Source organism: Typopeltis vanoorti, chromosome 16 (assembly GCF_054136105.1).
Source record: "Typopeltis vanoorti isolate ZY-2024b chromosome 16, IOZ_Tvanoo_1.0, whole genome shotgun sequence".
In the NCBI taxonomy this organism is placed as follows: Eukaryota; Metazoa; Arthropoda; class Arachnida; order Uropygi; family Thelyphonidae; genus Typopeltis; species Typopeltis vanoorti.
In genome coordinates this window covers 60031742-60051518 of record NC_143564.1, presented here as the reverse complement: position 1 = coordinate 60051518, position 19777 = coordinate 60031742, and the positions used below count along the sequence as shown (strand labels likewise).

Sequence of the window (19777 nt, the reverse complement as noted above, 5' to 3'; positions counted from 1 at the left end):
GGTGTCAATGGGGTATTATATCAAGCAATACTTAGTCTTTATTTGAGTTGTAAGTCAGCAGTTAGAATTGAAGGAAGTACAGGAAGATGATTTAATGTTAAATAAGGTGTCAGACAAGGATGTACATTATCCCCTCAGTTATTCATTATCTATATGGATCACAATATGAAGAAATGTGGTATTAAACCTGATATCAAAATTGGATATGTTAATTTCATCTCTACTTTATATAGATGATGCTATACTTTTAAATAAATCCAGTACAAGTCTGCAAATTCCCTGACTAAATTGAAACTGTTGCAATAGATTTGGTATGAAGGTCAACAATAACAAGCCAAAGACAATGAAAATAGGCAAAAGCACTGAACATATCAACTACATTGTGAATGGAGAACCGATAGAACAAGTAAAACATTTCAGCTGCTCGGGCACAATTTTTAGTGAAGATGGTAAATTAAATATGGAAATAGACAGCAGAATCAACAAAGTTGGTACTGAATAAATTTATATGGAATAAGAGAGAAATTAGTCAAAACACTAAATTAGCTGCATACAAGACAGTTTTCAAACCAATTTTAACTTATGGATCTGAGAGCTGGGTTAGAAATAAAACACTTCACCAAAGACTAGAGAGCTGGAAAAAGATCCAGAGAAAGATCAAGATATAGATGGATTGATACAATAAAATGTGCCTTAGAAGACAGAAATATAAGATCTGATAATGTTGGAGTCTTAACAGGTAACAAATTGATTTGGAGGAAAACTGTAGATAGGAGGTTAGTAATGATGTAAGTTTTTCATATAGTACTATCATAACCTGTATACTCCCTTGAGGGTACATGTCAAAAATTTGATGATGATCACTTCTTGCTAACAAATCAGGTTAGCTACTTCTTTTTTTTTAACTGGATTCTTTTGTATTGATAAGAGCACTATTCTTCACTCTAAAAAATACTGTTTTTGGACTGTCAGCTAATAAAATGTTATTGGTATTCTTGTTTTGCACAAGAGTGCATAGTATGGAATAATCTTAATTTTCAGAGCGAGTAACATCGGTGGAAATATCTAATGAATACAATTTTAGAATGTTTCATATTGGTGGAAATGAAGTAGTATGAAATATGAGGGTAGAGGAATGGTATGAGTAAAATCAAATCTATGATTTTTTTTTTTTAAACATGGCTTTCACTCACAAAAAGGTATTAGTAAATCTACTGTACATTTGTACTGGGGGTGGGCTACGTCTTTTTTTGCTATTTTTATCAATTTTATATATTTTTTTTAAATTTATTTTTTACATAGTCCAAAAAAGAAATCCTGCTCTAAAGACCAAACATGGAACTTATTCAAGCCATTTAAGGCCTCCAACAAGCAGAGCAGTGGTCTCACACCAGTTAATGAAACCCATCTCCTACCTAAATAGAGGGTATTTCCGATAAATAAATAGCAATTTGTACAACAAAGTTCATCATTTGTAGAGGAGGTTGAATATGTGAAAGGAGTTTGTTTGTATCTTTCAGATCAGCTGCAACCTCTGCAGGGTTAAGAGAAATGTATTCTTGATGTTCTTCAAGATGAATTTGTGCAGATTTACCAGTTTGTCCACAATAACAAAAGCCACAAGAACAGGGGATTCTGTAAACTCCAGGATAAGACAGAGGAGGACATTTGCCTTTTGGTGAGATAAGGAACATATTGCTTGTTTGCAAATTAGACGGAAAGCAACTTGTGTGTTATATATCTGTTGAAGTAATCTTGCTATTTTTTCTTAAAGTCCCTTAATATATGAAATAATTCTGGTAATTTCTTATCATGAATTACAAGAATTTTGTACTTCATGATAAGAATAATTATTTTAGAAAACTTGGTCTTCTACTTTGAGATCATTCTACATACAGAAGCATTGATAGAGACCTTACTCAATCACAAATCAATAAACTTAACAGCTTCTTGGATGAAGTTCATTCTTGGGATGAAGAAACAGTAAAAAGGCAAAAACTTTATCATGCTTTTGCTCCTAGACTAAATGGCCTTCCGAAATTGCATAAAGATGTGTTGTTAATACCAATTGTGAACTGTATAGGATGTCCTATGTCCTGTCAGGTGTCTTCTCCCTCCAGGAGATTGACTACCATGTGTCACCACCATGTCCTATTCTGCACCTCTCTGCTGCATTCCTCATATGAGAGATAGGTCCAGTCTTCTATATTTTTCATTCACTCCAGTCTTTGTCTTCCTCTTTCCCTCAACAGTTCCTTCGAGAAGTGTCCTTTGTAGGCAGTTATGGTCAACTTTCAACAGTATTTCATACTGTTGAAAGTTGACCTTGCGATTTCAATCCTTTTTCTACTTTCATCTTCTGTCCTGCCATTCTCTGTGATCAAGTGTCTGAGGTATATGTATTTTTGCACCTGTTCTAATTTATTTCCTTTTATATCGATGCATATTTTTGGTATTTTCTTTTCTCTTGAAATTATCATGATTTTTGTCTTTTTAAAGTTGAAACTGAGGCCATACTGTTCACTATACTTGAAGGTTTCATCTATAAGAGTTTTGAGGTCACATTTGTTTTCAGCTAGAAGAACCGTGTCATCTGCATATCGTAGGTTATTAATATTTCTGCCCCCTACAGTGATTCCTTTGAGGTTACTGATTTTATTAAATATTTCTTCCGTGTATAGGTTAAAGAGAATCGGAGAAAAGACACAGCCTTGTCTCACACCTTTCTGAACTGGGAATTCTTCTGAGGTCTCTCTATTTATTCTCAAAGATGCAGTCAGTTCCCAGTAAAGATTAGTTAATAGCCCAATGTCTTTTCCATCCATGCCTATTTTTGAAAGGATTTCAATTAATTGTTCATGTTGGACATTGTCGAATGCCTTTTTGTAATCTATGAAGCAGAGGTACACATCTTTTTGTTTTTCTAGATATCTTTCTATGATGGTTCTGACGTTGAAAAAACCTTCTCTTGTACCTACATTTTCCTCGAAGCCACTTTGTGTATCATTTATTTCTATGCTTATTTTTCTTTTATTTCTTTCAAGAATAACGTATAGGAAGACTTTTGATACTTGACTGATGAGGCTGATTGTCCTGAACTCTTCACATCTTGTAGCTTTTGTTTTTTGGGAATTGGAACGAAAATTGAGTGATTAATATCTTTGGGTAGAAATCCAGTCTCATATATTTTATTGCATAATTTTGTTAGTAATTTCAGTCCTCCTTCATCGAAAGCCCTCAACCATTCTGCCAAGATGTTATCTATTCCTGCAGCTTTATGTGGTTTTAGTTTTCTGATGGCATTTTCAACTTCACAGAGTAAAATGGATGGTCCTAAATCAGTCTGTTCAGGAATATCATTTCTTTGTTGTTCATATAATTTCCTTGTGTATTCAATCCATCTTTCCATGATTTCTTTTTTTATCCATTAGAATATGGTCTCTTGAGTCTCTAATGACACTTGCATGGTTTGCTGTATTTGTCCTGCTTGTCATTTCTCTGATCTTTTCATGAATTTCTCTGCTTCTGTGTTTTCTATCAAGGTTTTCTATATCTATACATTTATATTTAATCCATTCCTCTTTGGCTTTCCTGCATTCTTTTTTTATTTCTTTATTCATGCTTTTATATTCAGGTTTGTTCTTTAACTTTTTTCTTTGTTCCATCAATGTCAGTATTTTTTCATTCATCCAAGGTTTATTCCTTTTCCTTTTTAATTGTGGGAATGTATTTTTGGCTGCTTCATTGATGCCATTCTTGAATGTTTGTCAGTTCATGTTAATTTCAAACTGGCATTCTATTTTCTGTGTGAGTTGTGGTGTCAGACTTGTTAAGGGATTTTGTGAATTCTTTTATAAAGCAGTCTTTAACTTCTTGGTTATTAAGTGAGTCTGAATTATAAGTTTCTATTATGAATGGTTGGCTTGGTATCTTAAGTTTTATTTTGATTTTTGCAATCACTGGGTTGTGGTCTGATCCTATGTCGGCTCCAGGATATGTTTTTGTTTGTGTTATTGCATTTAGGAATCTTTTGCTTATTATTATATAGTCAATTTGGTTTCTATAGATGTCCCCAGGGCTTGTCCAGGTATATAGTCTTCTGGGAGGATGTTTAAACAGTGTGTTGGCAATTATTAAGTCATTGGTTTCACAGAATTGAATTAACTTCACCTCTTTCATTTCTGATTCCAAGCCTTTGGTTTCCCATGCAAAATGAGATTTTTTCTGAGCCCACTTTTGCATTTAGGTCACCCATCAGTATGATAACATCATCTGACTTAGCACTGGAGATTGCAGTTTGGATGTCTTCATAAAATTGTTCCAACTCTTCATCTGGATGATCTTGGGTTGGTGCATATGCTTGGATAATATACTGATTGAATGGTTGTGCAGTTATTTGGCTGTTATGATTCTGTCATTTATGGGCCAATATCCCTGTAGAGATTTTGCAATTCTATTACTTAGGACAAGCGCTACTCCATTAAGGTGTAAGTCACTGCCAAAGTAGATTATAGTGTGATTTTTTCTTCTTATTATGCCTGTATCTGTCCACCTCAACTTCACTGATACCTGCAATATCGGCCTTCATCACTTCTAATTCCTGGAGTAGGTTATCTAATTTGCCTGCCTCGTAGAGTGTTCTGACATTCCATGTTACTATTTTCAAGAGATTGCTCCTGGTTTTCAGTCAAGGGATATCTGAGAATATCCTCCCTGGAGGGTTTGGGATATTATCTTCATACACTACCTTAGTAGTTCAGAATATGTAAATAATAGACTATGAATAATAGAATAAATAAATAAATAAATAATAATAGAATATGTAAAAAATAAAAAAAGAATAAACAGAATATGTCCTATGTATAAAGTCTCAAAATACTTATTTAATCTTCTTTCTACATTTACTGGAAATTCTGCTTCCTTCATAAAAAAATCAATCGATTTTAAGAATAAAATTTCAAGATTATCCTTGCAACCCACAGATCTTCTAGTAAGTTTTGATGTAATCTCACTCTTTATAAATATCCTTCTGAGATACGACTGAATTGCCTTCACAAAGACTTTCCCCCTGATATTGTAAAATTATTCAACTTTGTCATTAATGGAGAATACTTTAGATGCCAGAACAAACTGTAAAAACAGATAGAGGGAACAGCTATGGGGATCTCCCCTTTCCCCAACTCCAGCCAATTACTATAAGGAACATTTCAAACATATTCTGGACATTTTTTCACCCGAAGCATCGGTTTGGTATACAGTTTCGTTGATCATGTGTTTGCTGTATGGAATTCCTCCTTGTCAGATCTTCATGAATTTCTTGAAAATATTAATTCTATAAACCTAAGAATCAAATTTACCCTGGAACTACAAGACAAAAATTGTCTTCCATTTCTGGATGATCTCATTCTACATCAACCATATGGTAATTTACAGTTCTCAGTATACAGAAAACTAACCTCATGCTGGTAAATATATTGATTGTAACTTTCATCATCACCCTTTTCAGAAATATGGCATAATCAAATCCTTAGTTGACAGAGCTCATAAAATTTGTTTTACAGATTCTCTTCTAAACAAAGAACTGTTTATTATCAAACTACCTTTATTGCTAATGGTGCTAATGAAAAAATTATCAAAAAAATAATCAACAATTATGGCCATCATCCTAACCCTCCTCAAGAAGAAATTACCAGAATTTGTATTCCATATGTTAAGGAACTTTCAGGGAAAAAAAAAAACAAGATTACTTCAACAGATTAATGCACAAGTTGCTTTCCACCCAATTTGCAAACAACTTAATACATTCTATATCTCACCAAAAGACAAATATCCTCCTCTATCTTATCCTGCAGTTTACAGAACCCCCCTGCTCTTGTGGCTTTTTGTTATTATGGATAAGCTGATCGATCTGCACAAATTCATCTTGAAGAATATCAAGAATACATTTCTCTTAAAGAACCCAACAAATCCAGTTTAGCAAGCCACACTTTATCTACAAAACACAGGATTCAGTGGAATGAAAGCAAAATGTTAAACAAAAGTTACTTTCTTCTGGAAAGACTCTACAAGGAATGCTGTGAAGCACACATTCACAACACCTGAACAAGTGATTGCCTACAATTCTGGAAAGTCATGTTAACTATGAAAATAATAAATCATAGAATAAGTTTAGGTTGGTTTGTAATAGGAAAGCTAAATAAAATCAGTAAACAGTTGAAACTAAAAATATACAACTCAATGGTATTGTCTGTGGTCCTCTACAGATCTAAAAGCTGGATAACAAAGAAAAATGAAGAAATAAAATTACATGTGTTTGAATCCAAATGCTTATGAAAAATAAACCAAACTAAATGAACTGAGAAAAAGACTAAATTACAAAAACTAATATTAGTTTTTGTAATTTAGTTCAAACTAAATAAAAAGAGATTAAAATGGTATGGGCATGTAAACAGAATGAATCAACAAAGATTACCTTACATTGTCCTACAGGGATGGAAAACCACCAAACAGACAAGGGGCAGACCAAGGATAAACTGGATCACTAATATTAAGAAAGCTGCTAAGATCAACAGCCTTCAAGATCTTAGAAGAGTTGAGATGAAGTACTCAACATCTTGATGGAAGAGAATCAATCATCATCATTATATTAACTAATACTCACCATTCATGTGTTCCTTAACTGTAATTAAATTTTGCTTATGTTTAAAAATAATTAACTAAATTAATTTATTGTAATTTATTTATCTAATAATGCAGATTGAGTTATTCTCCAGCAGCCTATATGTGCACATAATATCATGTGCTTTCAATTAAATTATTCTTTTTAGAGTTTTACTATAACTGTATTGACAATGGCTATGAAACTAAGCCAAAAATTTTACAAATAAAAATATTAAATGATATTAAATGTAAGTGATTCTGGTATTAATATGTTATGAAGAATTCTTCTGCTTATGTCTCAATTTTCTGACAAATCCTTCCCGACTATCTAGTGGTACATCTATGAGAAATACTTAAATGTTGTTTAGAAATTTAAAAATTCTTACTCAGCATCATCATCACTTGGTAGATCATCTGAATCTATATTATCTTCAGCCAGGGATTTCTGCTTTATGTTTTTTTCTTCTCTCTGATTAACAATCTTTAAAAAATAATAAACAAATATAAACGTGTGTCTGTGTGTTAAAACCTTTTCATCCATTTATTTAGTTAGAACTTTATATAATACAGCATTTAAATTCTAATCTACTATAAGGACCCACTGTTTCTTAAGAAATTATTATTCTCCTAATAGTTAGGAGAATAATAATTAAAAAGAAGAGTTTAAGACATAAAAATTAAAAGGAGTCTCTTATCCAAATGAAAAGAAAGGCACCTTTTTTTGTTTTTTTTTAAAGAAAATCATATACTTTAAGATATTCCTAAACTGGGCTAAAGTTTGGACATAAAGCAGCTCATACAGAAACATTAAGAACCAAATTATGAAAGGAAAAAATAATATATATAAGTAAAAATTTGATGTAGCTTGAAAATGCCAAAGAAGTTTACATCGATTTTTACAGAGGTCAAGTCCTATAAGATTGTTACAAAAATAACTTTGTATGTCTGTATATAGTTAAAGCTAAATGTCAATGTAAATAATCCTATGGAAATTGACAGTGCTTACTGCTCTAAGAAGGAAATTTCTAGAATGTAATGAACAAAGGCAACCTTGCCACCAGAAACTTTGTATGATAGCTCCTTATAAGGATATATATATGAAAGTTGTTTGTGAACTCCACTTGTAAACACCTTCAAGTTCAGTGTCAATCGGATCAACAACTTCAGACGAGCTTTCGCTGCCGAACGAAATAGGATTAAAAGAGTGCAGAGAGAGAACAAAGAAACAGTTCTGTCTCTTTTTTGTTTTTTCATATTTTTTGGAAAGCATTGTGCTATGGGTGTTTTTTTTTTTTTTCTGAAGGGGTTGATATCTTAGTTTCGGTGACAATTCAAGTCAGGTTAGCTTTTCAAGGGAAGCAGAGGTGTTTGTAGTTTTTGGTATCTGCATTTCTGGTAGTGACTTTTTTGGTACTGCTACAAGTGTTTTTGTTTCTGAAAGAGTGGTATGTTCATTTAATTGACTTTTAAATGTCTGGGATGCTTTTGATGGCTACACATGGAAGGAAGTGTATTGTAGGATGTTGATAACAGTGCCTGTGGTCATTTTTTCTTATTACATATGCTTCTGTATTTGTGTTTTATAGCTGTTATTTTTATTTTGCTATCACTGTAATTTTATTTTTCTGTTGTAAATTCAAGTAGTAAATTATATGCAAATAACAGTAAAAAACATTATCTTTTTTGATATTCACATAACCCAAGATTCTTACACTACATTTTGTAAATTGTGGTTTTTCTTGCTCTTCTCAGTGTTTTTACCAGTAAAGATGTACCACAAATCCCATCACTATCAATGGTGATGAGATTGGTGATTTTTTTTCCTTCTTCACTTTTTGTTGTTTACTTCCACCATCATCTTCTGCTATCCATGTGTCAAGGCTCAAGTGCTGGGAGGACATCATGCTGGAGGTTTATTGAAGTACAGGCGGCACTAGGAAAGGATTAAAAATTAATTTTCATGCTTCCAATATTTCATCTCAGTCACTGAGACATCTTCAGGGAGAACAATTAACACTTGTAACACACACACACACACACAAAGACAACACAACACAATGCTAGCAAACATTAGCAGAAGAACTTCATATTGGAAGTTTAATGGAGTATAGAGCACTTCTTCTTTGGTGCATCAATCCAAAAATTGGTAAATATAGCAGCACATCACAACATCCTGTCTTGTGACTTCCTTTTTATCTCTTCATAACTCTTAGCACCAATTAGCATCATTATGTTATTTATATATGAAATTCTTGGTCTGCCTCGTGGCCTCTTTCCTTCTACAGTCCCCTCCATTATTTCTGTAATCAGTCCTCCATGCCTCAAATGGTGTCCAATTAGGCTTTTTCTTCTCCTAGGAAATGGTTAAAAAATAACTTTAATGCTTCCAATATTTCATCTCAGTCACTGAGACATCTTTAGGGATACAATTAACACTTTTAACACACACATAAAGACAACCCAATACTAAATGAAATACATGGGCGAATCTAATTTCCTATCTAGGTGGTGTGCTCTCTACGTGAAAGGGGAAAATCGGAAAATCCATAGCGGTTCCCTCTATCTGTTTGTAAATTTTGTTCTTCCAAGAAAAATAACCATAATTGATGGCAAAGGAAAAGAGATCCTTCCCTTCAGAAGGATTTCAAAAACACCATCACCGACGTCTAAGGCACATCTGAAAAAATAGTAAATTCAGTACTATTTTTGGAATCTGCAGCAGCACTCACAAGTCAACCTAACTTAAGCAAAATGGGATGTATTAAACTTCCAAAAATTTGGAAAACAATAACTGTAGAGGTCCCAGTTTACATCCTAGGTCACCTACAAATGCCCATGGACTTGAGAGTCATCATCGTGTTTTATTTAGCTCTCTCTCTCTGTGTGTGTGTTAATTCTACTCCCTGAAGATGTCTCAGTGACTGCGATGAAATATTGGAAGAAATATTAACTGCATTAAAATGAGTTTTTACCCTTTCCTAGCTCTATACTCCACAACTTCCAACATGAAGTTCTTCTGCTAATGTTTGTTAGGATTGCTGGTGGTGTCAATATTTCTTCAGTTAGAAGTTTTCAATATTTCTCTGTCTGTGTTATGTTTCCACTAAGAATTTTCTTAACATTTTACTGTTTGAAATGTTTGCTGTACATTTTTTAAACTTAAATTAAAAAGATGACAGTACAGTTGTCATCTTTTTAATTTAAGTGCAGTGTATGGGTGATATTTACTTCTGCATATTTACCTTATATTATTATTGTTGCCTATTTTGTTATGATATTGGTTTTATTATTATTGTGTGTTTTTGTACTATATGCTGCATGGTTTCTGTTGGCAATGAAAAAATTTTTTTATCTTTATTAAATTATCTAATAAATACTTTTATCTTTTTTATGTTTTCTTATCTCTGTGGTATAGTGATTCATGCCTCTTCCAGTGACATTATTCACACAACACATACATGACATAGTTTTGTTGATTTCTTGGTTATCAGAGAGCTGAAGTTCTTGTATTCTCATATCCTAGATGCATTTATTAACAAGGAAGTGGATGTACAAGTTTCTCACTGAATAAAGATAATCAAATATTTGTTTTAAATACTATAATAGCTTCTATTGGTGAACATAATCAGGAAGGCAAAATAAAAAATTGGAAAAAAATGTAGGTCAGAACGTGAGTCTTGTTTTATCACTGTAGCTTATTTGGTCAAATGGGTTGGAGGTAAACTGAAAAGGTGATGAATTGTCTCAAGTGGAACTGAAAAGTGGCAGTGTAATTACTGTTTTTGATATTATAAAGATATTTTTATTCATTATGATTTCTATTTTTAACAGACTTCTACTACATTTAAATGGATAACATATTTTTTTCATCAAATTATTAAACTCAAACTCAGAACCAGATTTACATACATGCTACAGAAGCTTAGGGGCTTGTGCCTCAATATAGATAACCTAAAATTTACTCAGTACAGGAGGCCTTTTAAGTTACAGTTTAGAGGCCACAGCATCCTGATCTGAATTTTTACAACTTTTAAAGTCCTAAATATTCCTATATAAGTGTTACACAAAAAAGAGACATGGAAAGACAGGTGTACACGTGATAACTGCAGAGTAGCAAATCTCATATTAACTGTTCAAAATACTTAATACCTGCTGCTATATTACGGGGAACCCAGCTTTATTCCTAAAGCAGTTAAAACATGGAGAGGCTCGTGAGCTATGGTGTCTGTTGGATATAATGGTTTCTGCACTAGTTCAGTAAATAATGATATATATATATATATATATAGGATAATAAATAAACAATAAGACTAATAACAACAAAATAGCAATAATGTCTCCATGTTATTATTACTCATGATTATATGAGATATTCAGTATCTATATTATTATTAGACCTCCAGACAATCAAGGACTCAGTAAGAAAGGCCATACATGACACCAGCTGTCATACCTTCTTCTAAACTCATTTCCACTAGATGAGTTAAAAGAAGTTCACTCAGTTCTTCAGAGAAAAATCTAACTCTCATCCTTTCTTAATAGAATACAAACTTAACTCCCCCTTGTGTTCTTCTTCCCATCTTCCCTATAATGAAAAATTTTATCAACCAATATTCTATAACACCCTGTCAAATCTTTATAGAAATCTATGATACTGCCCCTCTTTCTCCTATCTACCAGTGTTTGCAGTCGACATACTCTCAATCTACATTCCATAATCCCAATATCATCTTTTAACTCTTCTTTGCAGCCTTTCCACACCTTCTTTATCCCTTTGGACTCATGAGATGAAATCTATGCACAGTAGTCCAAGTGCAGTTGTATCAAGGTCTTTTAAAAATCAAAATGACTTCCATATCCTGACAATCTTCTTTTCAATATCACAATTATCCTCTAAACTGTATTTGCAATTTTTGTTATGTGACCCCTTGAACCTCAAATTACTCCACCATAACTCTAAACTCTCTAGCCTCATCAGTTACTACAAACACAATTTCACCAATATAATATGCCACCGAACATCTCATAATGCCAAAGTGCACAACTTTAAATTTAATAATATTGAATCGACAGCCATTATCATTTGTCCACACTTCCAGCCTATTCAAATCACCTGTAAATGCAGTATAACAGCAGCATGCAAGTGCTTATTAATGTTTCCAAAATTTTCACAATCACTCCAGAAATACTGACAGGTAACTAGTTCAACACATTATTCCTTACACCATCCTTGACAACAGGGTTATCATACATGCTTTCCGATTTTTCCATTCCAGTGGGGTCCATCCTGAGATGTCTCAAATTATAGAAAGGGCCTAACCACTTCTCTTAAACATTCCATTAGCACACGTGGATAGGCTTATGTGTTCATCGGACATGTTGTAATAAGTTTTACGGTATAATAAGAACACAGATGGTTAAGAAAATAACTATTTATTAACTTAAAGCTAAACCATTTCTTAACCACCTGTGTTCTTATTATACCATGAAACCTATTACAACATTCCATTAGCACATGTGCTGATATTCTATCCATTTCTATTGTCCAAATCTTATCCAGGTTATGTAACAGCTTTAGAACCTCCTTCTCACACCTCTATTTTCTTCAACCAATGTACAAGGGGGGGGGCTGAAAATTTCTGATAAACACCTAGAACAAAAATGACTGGTCTATGCAACAATGGAGACATTTCTCAGAGGATTGGAAGTGATGCAGCAACATTATAACAAGTGTTTAAAACTTCATGGGTAATATGTAAAATAATGTGTAAGTTACATGATTGTACCAACTTTTCCGAACATCCTTTGTAGTATTAGTGCTGTGCACCAATGTCACATACACTAGGATGATAAATCATGGCAAAGTGAGCACTCATCATTTGAAATATTGCAACTGCTTCTAATACAAGGGTACGACCTGCATTCAGTAAAGTTATTTGTTAGCATAAGGATAAAATTCTTTGAGTTGCCTTTAACCTATACAGCCAATTTCTTTTCATACTCTTAGTTTTTTATATAGTCCTCATAACGTTCCTGGTTTGAAGTGTATATATTTCATAACTTCTCTCTCTCTTATTCTCATAAAATTCCACATCAACATCTTCTTATGGATCACATCGCCTTCTTCTTATTAGTACAATGTATCAAAGATATCATGTGGTTACAATATCTATACACTCTTGTTTGATGACTATCACTAAGAATATAAGAACTTATGATAAAATGTGATAAGTGAACAATACGGCTTCTCAATACAGTACTTACGTTAAACTGCCGCTTCTTCTTGCCTGACTGTCGTTTCCGTTTACTTCTCAGTGATATAGCTGACATGTCCGCAAATTAAAATTTAATTTAATTTATAAAATCTAAAACAACAAATTAACCTCTACAATTCTATCTGACGTATTCTAGTTGTTACTTAATCTGATATTCCTGAAATTGTCTAATCGAATTGAATTTATGACAGTTAATGAACTACAATGTAATATCTACAGCATTAAAACACAAAATACACGTGGTTTGACATAAACAAAATTGTCGATCGCCGCCTAGCGACTCCAAAATTGTTGAAGCAGAACAAAATTCAAATAAATAGGCGATTCGATGAAATCATAAAAACAAGTAGGTTTGGGGATACTGTATATTAAGGTTTCCAAGTAATTTTATAAGCTTGGTTATTTAACTCTTAATCCCAAGTATGCGAACAATTAAGTTTGAGCCTGAAACATAGTTCAAGTTAAAAGATAGATAGTACAACACCAGGGCAACTCATTGTAAAGGTGGGTAAAGCTCTGATCACTATTCTTAGTATTTTCCCATAATGTAAAGTAGATCTCACTAAAAGATGTATACTGCAATATATTATGGGTTGGGGTCACTACCCAAACCGGTTTCAACCTTTTTTGAGGTCTCCTCAGTGAGTAGCTAGACCATATACCAAGGTTTAGTAATACAGAGCCTTATCAACTTTTCCTATAGAAGTTGCTACAAGGTGTTTTTATTTTTAATAAGAATCTCTGGAGGAGAAATAGATGCAATAAATTTTTTAACTTGGTGATACTGTATATTTAGGGTCTAGCTACTCACTGAGGAGACCTTAACAAAGGTTGAAACAAGTCTGGGTAGTGATCTCACCCATAATATATTGCGGTATACATCTTTTAGTGAGATCTACTTTACATTATGGGAAAATGCTAAGAATAGTGATCAGAGCTTTACCCACCTTTACAATGAGTTGCCCTGGTGTTGTACCATCTTTAGACTTGAACTATGTTTCAGGTGCAAACTTAATTGTTTGCATACTTGGGATTAGGAGTTAAATAACCAAGCTTATAAAATTACTTGTAACCCTAATATATATAAAGAGACACGATTTCAAAACTCACCATTCTGTCAGAGTCTATGAGATTTAAATTTCCTAGACACACAAGACTATCTCTCTGCTCTTTTCATCCCTTCATTCCTCGTTTGTACGGCCTGCCTAAGATCCACAAGGCTGACACTCCTTTAAGACCTATTGTGGAAGGTATTGACTAACCTACGTACAATCTGTCTAAATATCTTGCAGCTTCTTTAAAACATCTAGTTGGCAATTCCTCCTCCTTCATCAAAAACTGTGAAGATTTCATCTCAAAAATAAAAACTTTGAATCTCATAGACTCTGACAGAATGGTGAGTTTTGACATCGTGTCTCTTTTTACGAATGTATCTACAGATGAAGCTCTGACTCTTCTTAGGGACAAGGTTTCTAAAAAATATTTGCTCACTGCATCAATTACGGCTATTTCTGCTCTGAAGATAAAATATATGAACAAACAAGCGGGATAGCTATGGGCAGCCCTCTATCTCCAGTCTTACCTAACATTTTTTTAGATTTTGAAGAGAGAGCTATTTCTATAGCTACTTTAAAACCTAACTGTGGTTATGCAACATTGATTACGTCTTCCATATCTGGGAACATGGTTTAGAGGAACTTCAAAACTTCCTAAACCATTTAAATAATCAACATTAGAACATTAAATTCACATCAGAACTAGGGATTAACGGCGTTCTCCCCTTCTTGGATCTAAAGATCAGTAGATTAATTGACTGTCTTAAATTTTCAATTTTTCGAAAAGCCACTCACACTGATAGACATTTGAATGGCTCTTCTCATCACTTCCCTCCTCAGAAACTGGGAATCATCTCAACCCTTGCCCATCGAGCAATACGTCTCACTTCCACAGAAGAAGACCTTCAAACAGGGCTTAACTTACTGAAAAACACCATCTTAAATAATGAATATTCATCTCGTAACATCACTAAACGTTTGAGACCACGCCAACAACTTCGACAAGAAGATGAATCCAACCCTATCACTCATATACAGTTACCATTTATCAGCTCACTTACCCCAAAACTATCTAGGATTATGAAGAAATTCAGCATAAAGACCGACTATACTAGTCAGCCAAAACTTCGTACTTTTCTGAGTCGACCAAAACCAAAACACAACCAACTGCATTTTCCTGGTGTTTATAAAGTTATGTGCGACTGTGGTCGACGTTATTTTGGCCAGACAGATAAATCTATTTCACTTCGTCTTGAGGAACATAGACGTGATCTCTCCTACAGTAGAACACGATCGAGCTCCATTTCCAGTGATGTTCTCTTCTCCTCAAACTCTAACCTCGAAGAACGGCCACAACAAGTTGATTGGGACCGCACAACCAATATATATATATGGAAGGATGAATTTGAAAGACGAATTATAGAATCAAAAGAATTAGTTCTGGACCCTTTACACTCGAACAACAATCTCAACTACAATTTGTCTTATTCCCATAGCGCAGTTATCCAATACTGGCGCTTTAAAATTAGCTGTCACACACACATTCAACTCATGCCAACAGTAGCACGCGGTCACCTATTCAAATATGACTGTTACTATTCTGCTTCTCTTTATTAAACTGGAAAGTCCATGTTTTTTACTTTGTTATTTTTATAAGTCTTATGTTATTTCTTACTCACCTGAAGAAGTAGGAACACCGATGAAACTACTAGTGATTTAATAAAGTTTTTTTTGTTATACTTTCTCGGGTGCTAGTCAGTTAAATTTAAATTATATATATATATATATATATATATATATATATATAGTCCACATCAACATCTTCTTATGGATCACATCGCCTTCTTCTTATTAGTACAATGTATCAAGGATATCATGTGATTACAATATCCATAAACTCCTGTTTGGTGACTATCCCTAAGAATATAAGAATTTATGATAAAATGTGACAAGTGAACAATACTGCTTCTCAATACAGTACTTACGTTAAACTGCCGCTTCTTCTTGCCAGGTTTAAAATAGATTGGTATTTTTATACCCAAGCTAAAATACTTTCGACATCTATCTCTCACCCTGAGATTTTTATTTAATAAGGTTAAAACACCTCATGGAAAATTGTTCCAGTAAAATACTTATAAGCTCTGTATTACTAAAATCTTGGTGTTTCTAGACTGGCTCCCACTGATGAGACCTCAATAAAGGTCGAAACCGATCTGGGTAGTGTCCCCCTTACCTTTAATACATAGCATCATACATCTCCTCCAGGAGATGTGCTTTGCATTAAGGGTAAATAGTAAGAATAGTGATCAGAGCTTATCCACCTTTACCATGAGTTGCCTTGACTTGCACTACGTGTGGGGTCACCTAGACTTTCAATACTTGCAGGCGCAAACTGACTTACTTGTCTGTCTGCTTTTCTTTGGAAATGGAGTAAAACCAGGTTTAAAATAGCTTGGTATCTTTAACATTTTCTTATACCCAAGGTAAAATACTTCCTACACACACACACACACACACACACACACACACACACACACACACACACACACACACACACACACACACACACACACACACACACACACACACACACACACACACACACACACACACACACACACATATATATATATATATATTAGGGTTACTAAGTAATTTTCTAAACTTAGTTATTTTACTCCTAATCCCAAGTAAGCAAACAGTTAAGTTTGCGCTTGAACGTAGTTCAAGTCTAAAGGCGAAGCATGCTTTTCATATTCCCCTTCATCTGAAAAGGAAAGTTCTTTGGGTGGAGAATTATTGAGCTTGAAGCTCGCCCTGAAAGGGCAGCGAGATTATCTGTGTTCAGCTGAGCATAGAATTGACTTGGGTCTCTTGTATTTGCAGAAATCTGCTTCATTATAGTCTGAAGCTTGCTTGATCAGTAGGTAAGGATGATTAATTGTCTTGATGAAGAACTTTTCAGGTAGGTCGTGAAGGAGAGTTGTGATGTAAGGATTGTTGGCTTCTCTGTGAATTTGAGAGTATCTGATAAACCATAGAGCATCCAAACTCATTCTCAGACATTCGTTCTATATTTTCTGCAGCTTTTGAATATTTGTGTTCGAAGTATGACTCCACGCAGGAGATGCGTAAGTGATGACTGGGCGTATTACCATCTTGTATATGAGTAGTTTGTTCTGAGTGTCGAATTTACTTTTTCTGTTGATCATGGGGTACAGCTGTGCTATTACTTCGGATGTCCTTGAACTTATGTGTTCTATATGATTGGTGAATTGTAGTTTTTTATCGAGAATTACGCCGAGATATTTGACTGTATTCTGCTATTAGAGAGATCTATAAGAGAGATCTTGCTAATAATGCAGTATCATCAACGTATAATGCAGTGATTGTTGAGCTTGGGTTTGAGGGATATCACCTATATAGATAAAAAACAGCAAGGGGGCCAAGAATGAGCCTGCGGCACTCCCGCCAGAACCTTGCATCTGGTTGATACAGTTTCATTTATTTTGACTTAAATGTTTCTGTCTCTGAGGTAAGAGTGAATTATTTTAACTAGATTAGTAGGCGCAGAGCCTGTGTAGCTCAGCGGATGTGGCGTTTGCACACCGCCGCACTTGGCCGCACGAAGGAAGACTTGGTTTCGAGTCTAGTCGGCGACTAGAGGAAATTTTTCTAAGCCTTTTTTCGACCGGTTCCCGAGTTAGTCGATCTCTGGCACGGGCAAGCAGGTTTTTTTTTCCTCCCGGAAACTCGGGTTTTTCGTCCTGTAAACGCAAGAAAATCGACCGTAGAACCCACATTATTTCAGACATTAAATATATTGTGTTAGGGTTAGGAACCACGAGATGGCGGCACATTTGAGCCGTCTCTCTTCACTGCGTACCGCTTAATTAGTGATAGCCTTGGGCCATCTGTCTCTGATTGGGTACCAGTGGAGATTGAACTGCCCACTCAGTCTCCAAAAAGTTAGATAGGGCTAAATGGCCTCGCCTACTCCCGTATACGGGAATAAAATGGCGTTAGCTGATTAGTAGGCATATATTATGTGATGAGCTTGTAGAGAAGACCCTGATGCTACACCCTATCAAAATCTTTTGCAGCATCTAAAAAGACTGCACCTCTATGAAGATTCCGGAGATGTATTCGATCAGTCTGTGGATATGCTGAACGGTGGAGTGATTTTTTCTAAATCCAAATTGCTCATTTGGGATTATACCTAGTTTATCCGTTTGTGATTGAAGCCTAGTAAGGATAACTTTTTCTGCGATCTATCCAAGGTTAGACAGAAGACTGATAGGTCTGTAGCTTTCAGGGTGTTGGGTGTTTTTTCCAATCATTTTGGTGGTGGGACATTTGCTATCTTCCATGTTAAAGGGAAATATTTGAGCCTGAGGATGGCATTAATTATGTTGATGCCATAATTAATGTCATTATTTATGGCATTAATTATGGTATCAATATAATTAATCATCATAAAAAACTCCCCAGAAAAGCCATTGTGATGTACAATGGCTTTTCTGGAGAGTAGTTTGATTATTTTGTTTGTAATTCCATCTGAACCTGGAGCTTTATTGTTGTTCAGGTGGGATATAATATTTATAACTTCTGTTGGAGAAGTGGGTGTGAGAGGTTCTAGGTCATCTTTTTGTTGTGTTATGGCCTGCCTGACTCGGCGGCGAATCTTGTAGATGAGATTGATGTTCAAATTTTCATAAGAGGGGTTGCATTGAGTTTCCAAGCTGTCAGCCATAGCCTCTGCCTTTTCCTTGTCAGTATGGGCTATTCCTTTCGTGGTCTGAATTGGGGATAAAAGTTGACTTTTAGTGCTGAAGGTTCTCAGAAACTTCCAAATGGAGTTGTCTTCTGGGTTTAATTCGTTAGCTTAGATTCCCATTCTTGGTTTCGATGCTTTTGGAGGGCTTCTCAGACTTCTCTGTTTAATTTATTCAAATTTGTTTTATCTTGAGGGGTCTTGTGTTATGATACCTCTTTCTGGTTTTGTTTTTTAGTCTGATTAAATCCATGATTTCCTTGGGGATCTGACCGCTTGGGTGAAAGGCTGTAGTTTGGGTAATTTACTTTATTGCATTTTTGATTTGACTGGTAAGGTTGTTTGCAGCCAATTCTATCTCCTCTTTAGTGTGAATAGCAGGGACTGGGCCAATGTGATCAGGTAGGATTCTGGAGAGTTTGTCCCAAGATATGAAAGAGTGGGGAGGGGAGAATTGTTCCTGTGTACCGAGTTGAAGCGGAATAGGGTTGTGATCGGACGAAAGTTCATTTATTGTTTCCAGCTGATATTGGTATCTGATGTTTTTGAGGACGACTATGTCAAGTACATCTGAACTGCCAGTTGAGCTGTGATGGGTGGTCTCCATTGGTCCAGTTACAACAATAGAATGTTGCGTTGAGTAATGGTTTAGAGTTCGACCTTTGCCGTTGATTGTGGAGCTATGCCAGGCTGTATGTTTGGCGTTAAAGTCACCAGCCATGACGATGGAGTCTGTGAAGCCGAGAATGGTGTCTAAGTCAGATAGTAATGGAATGCTGGGTAAATTATATATAGCATAGATTTTGATACTGCCAGCATTGTTGGTATGAATTTCAATGCCTGTTATCTCTAGGTTCTTGGTTTGTGGATTAGTCAGAACATTGTGGCTGAGATAGTTTTTAATGTATATTGCTGTTTCTCCTCCGTTGCTGGTGAGTCTATCTGATTTGTACATAATATAGTTCCGTAATTTGGGGTTATTTGCTGGCATGAGATGTGTTTCATTTACCAGT

General features: G+C 34.8%; 1 protein-coding gene across 1 annotated transcript in view; it reads right to left on the bottom strand.

Annotated features, from left to right (window-relative positions):
* The window catches only part of LOC150098055 (U3 small nucleolar RNA-interacting protein 2-like), a 190013-nt gene extending 176888 nt beyond the window's left edge, over positions 1-13125 (bottom strand). The window contains exons 1-2 of the mRNA XM_090406409.1: positions 12925-13125; positions 7047-7141 (exon numbers count right to left, since the gene is read on the bottom strand). Of these exons, the coding sequence (XP_090262535.1) occupies positions 7047-7141; positions 12925-12990 (161 nt within the window). The 5' untranslated portion in view covers positions 12991-13125. The remainder of the gene's footprint in view (positions 1-7046; positions 7142-12924) is intronic.
* Positions 13126-19777: the final 6652 nt, after the last annotated feature.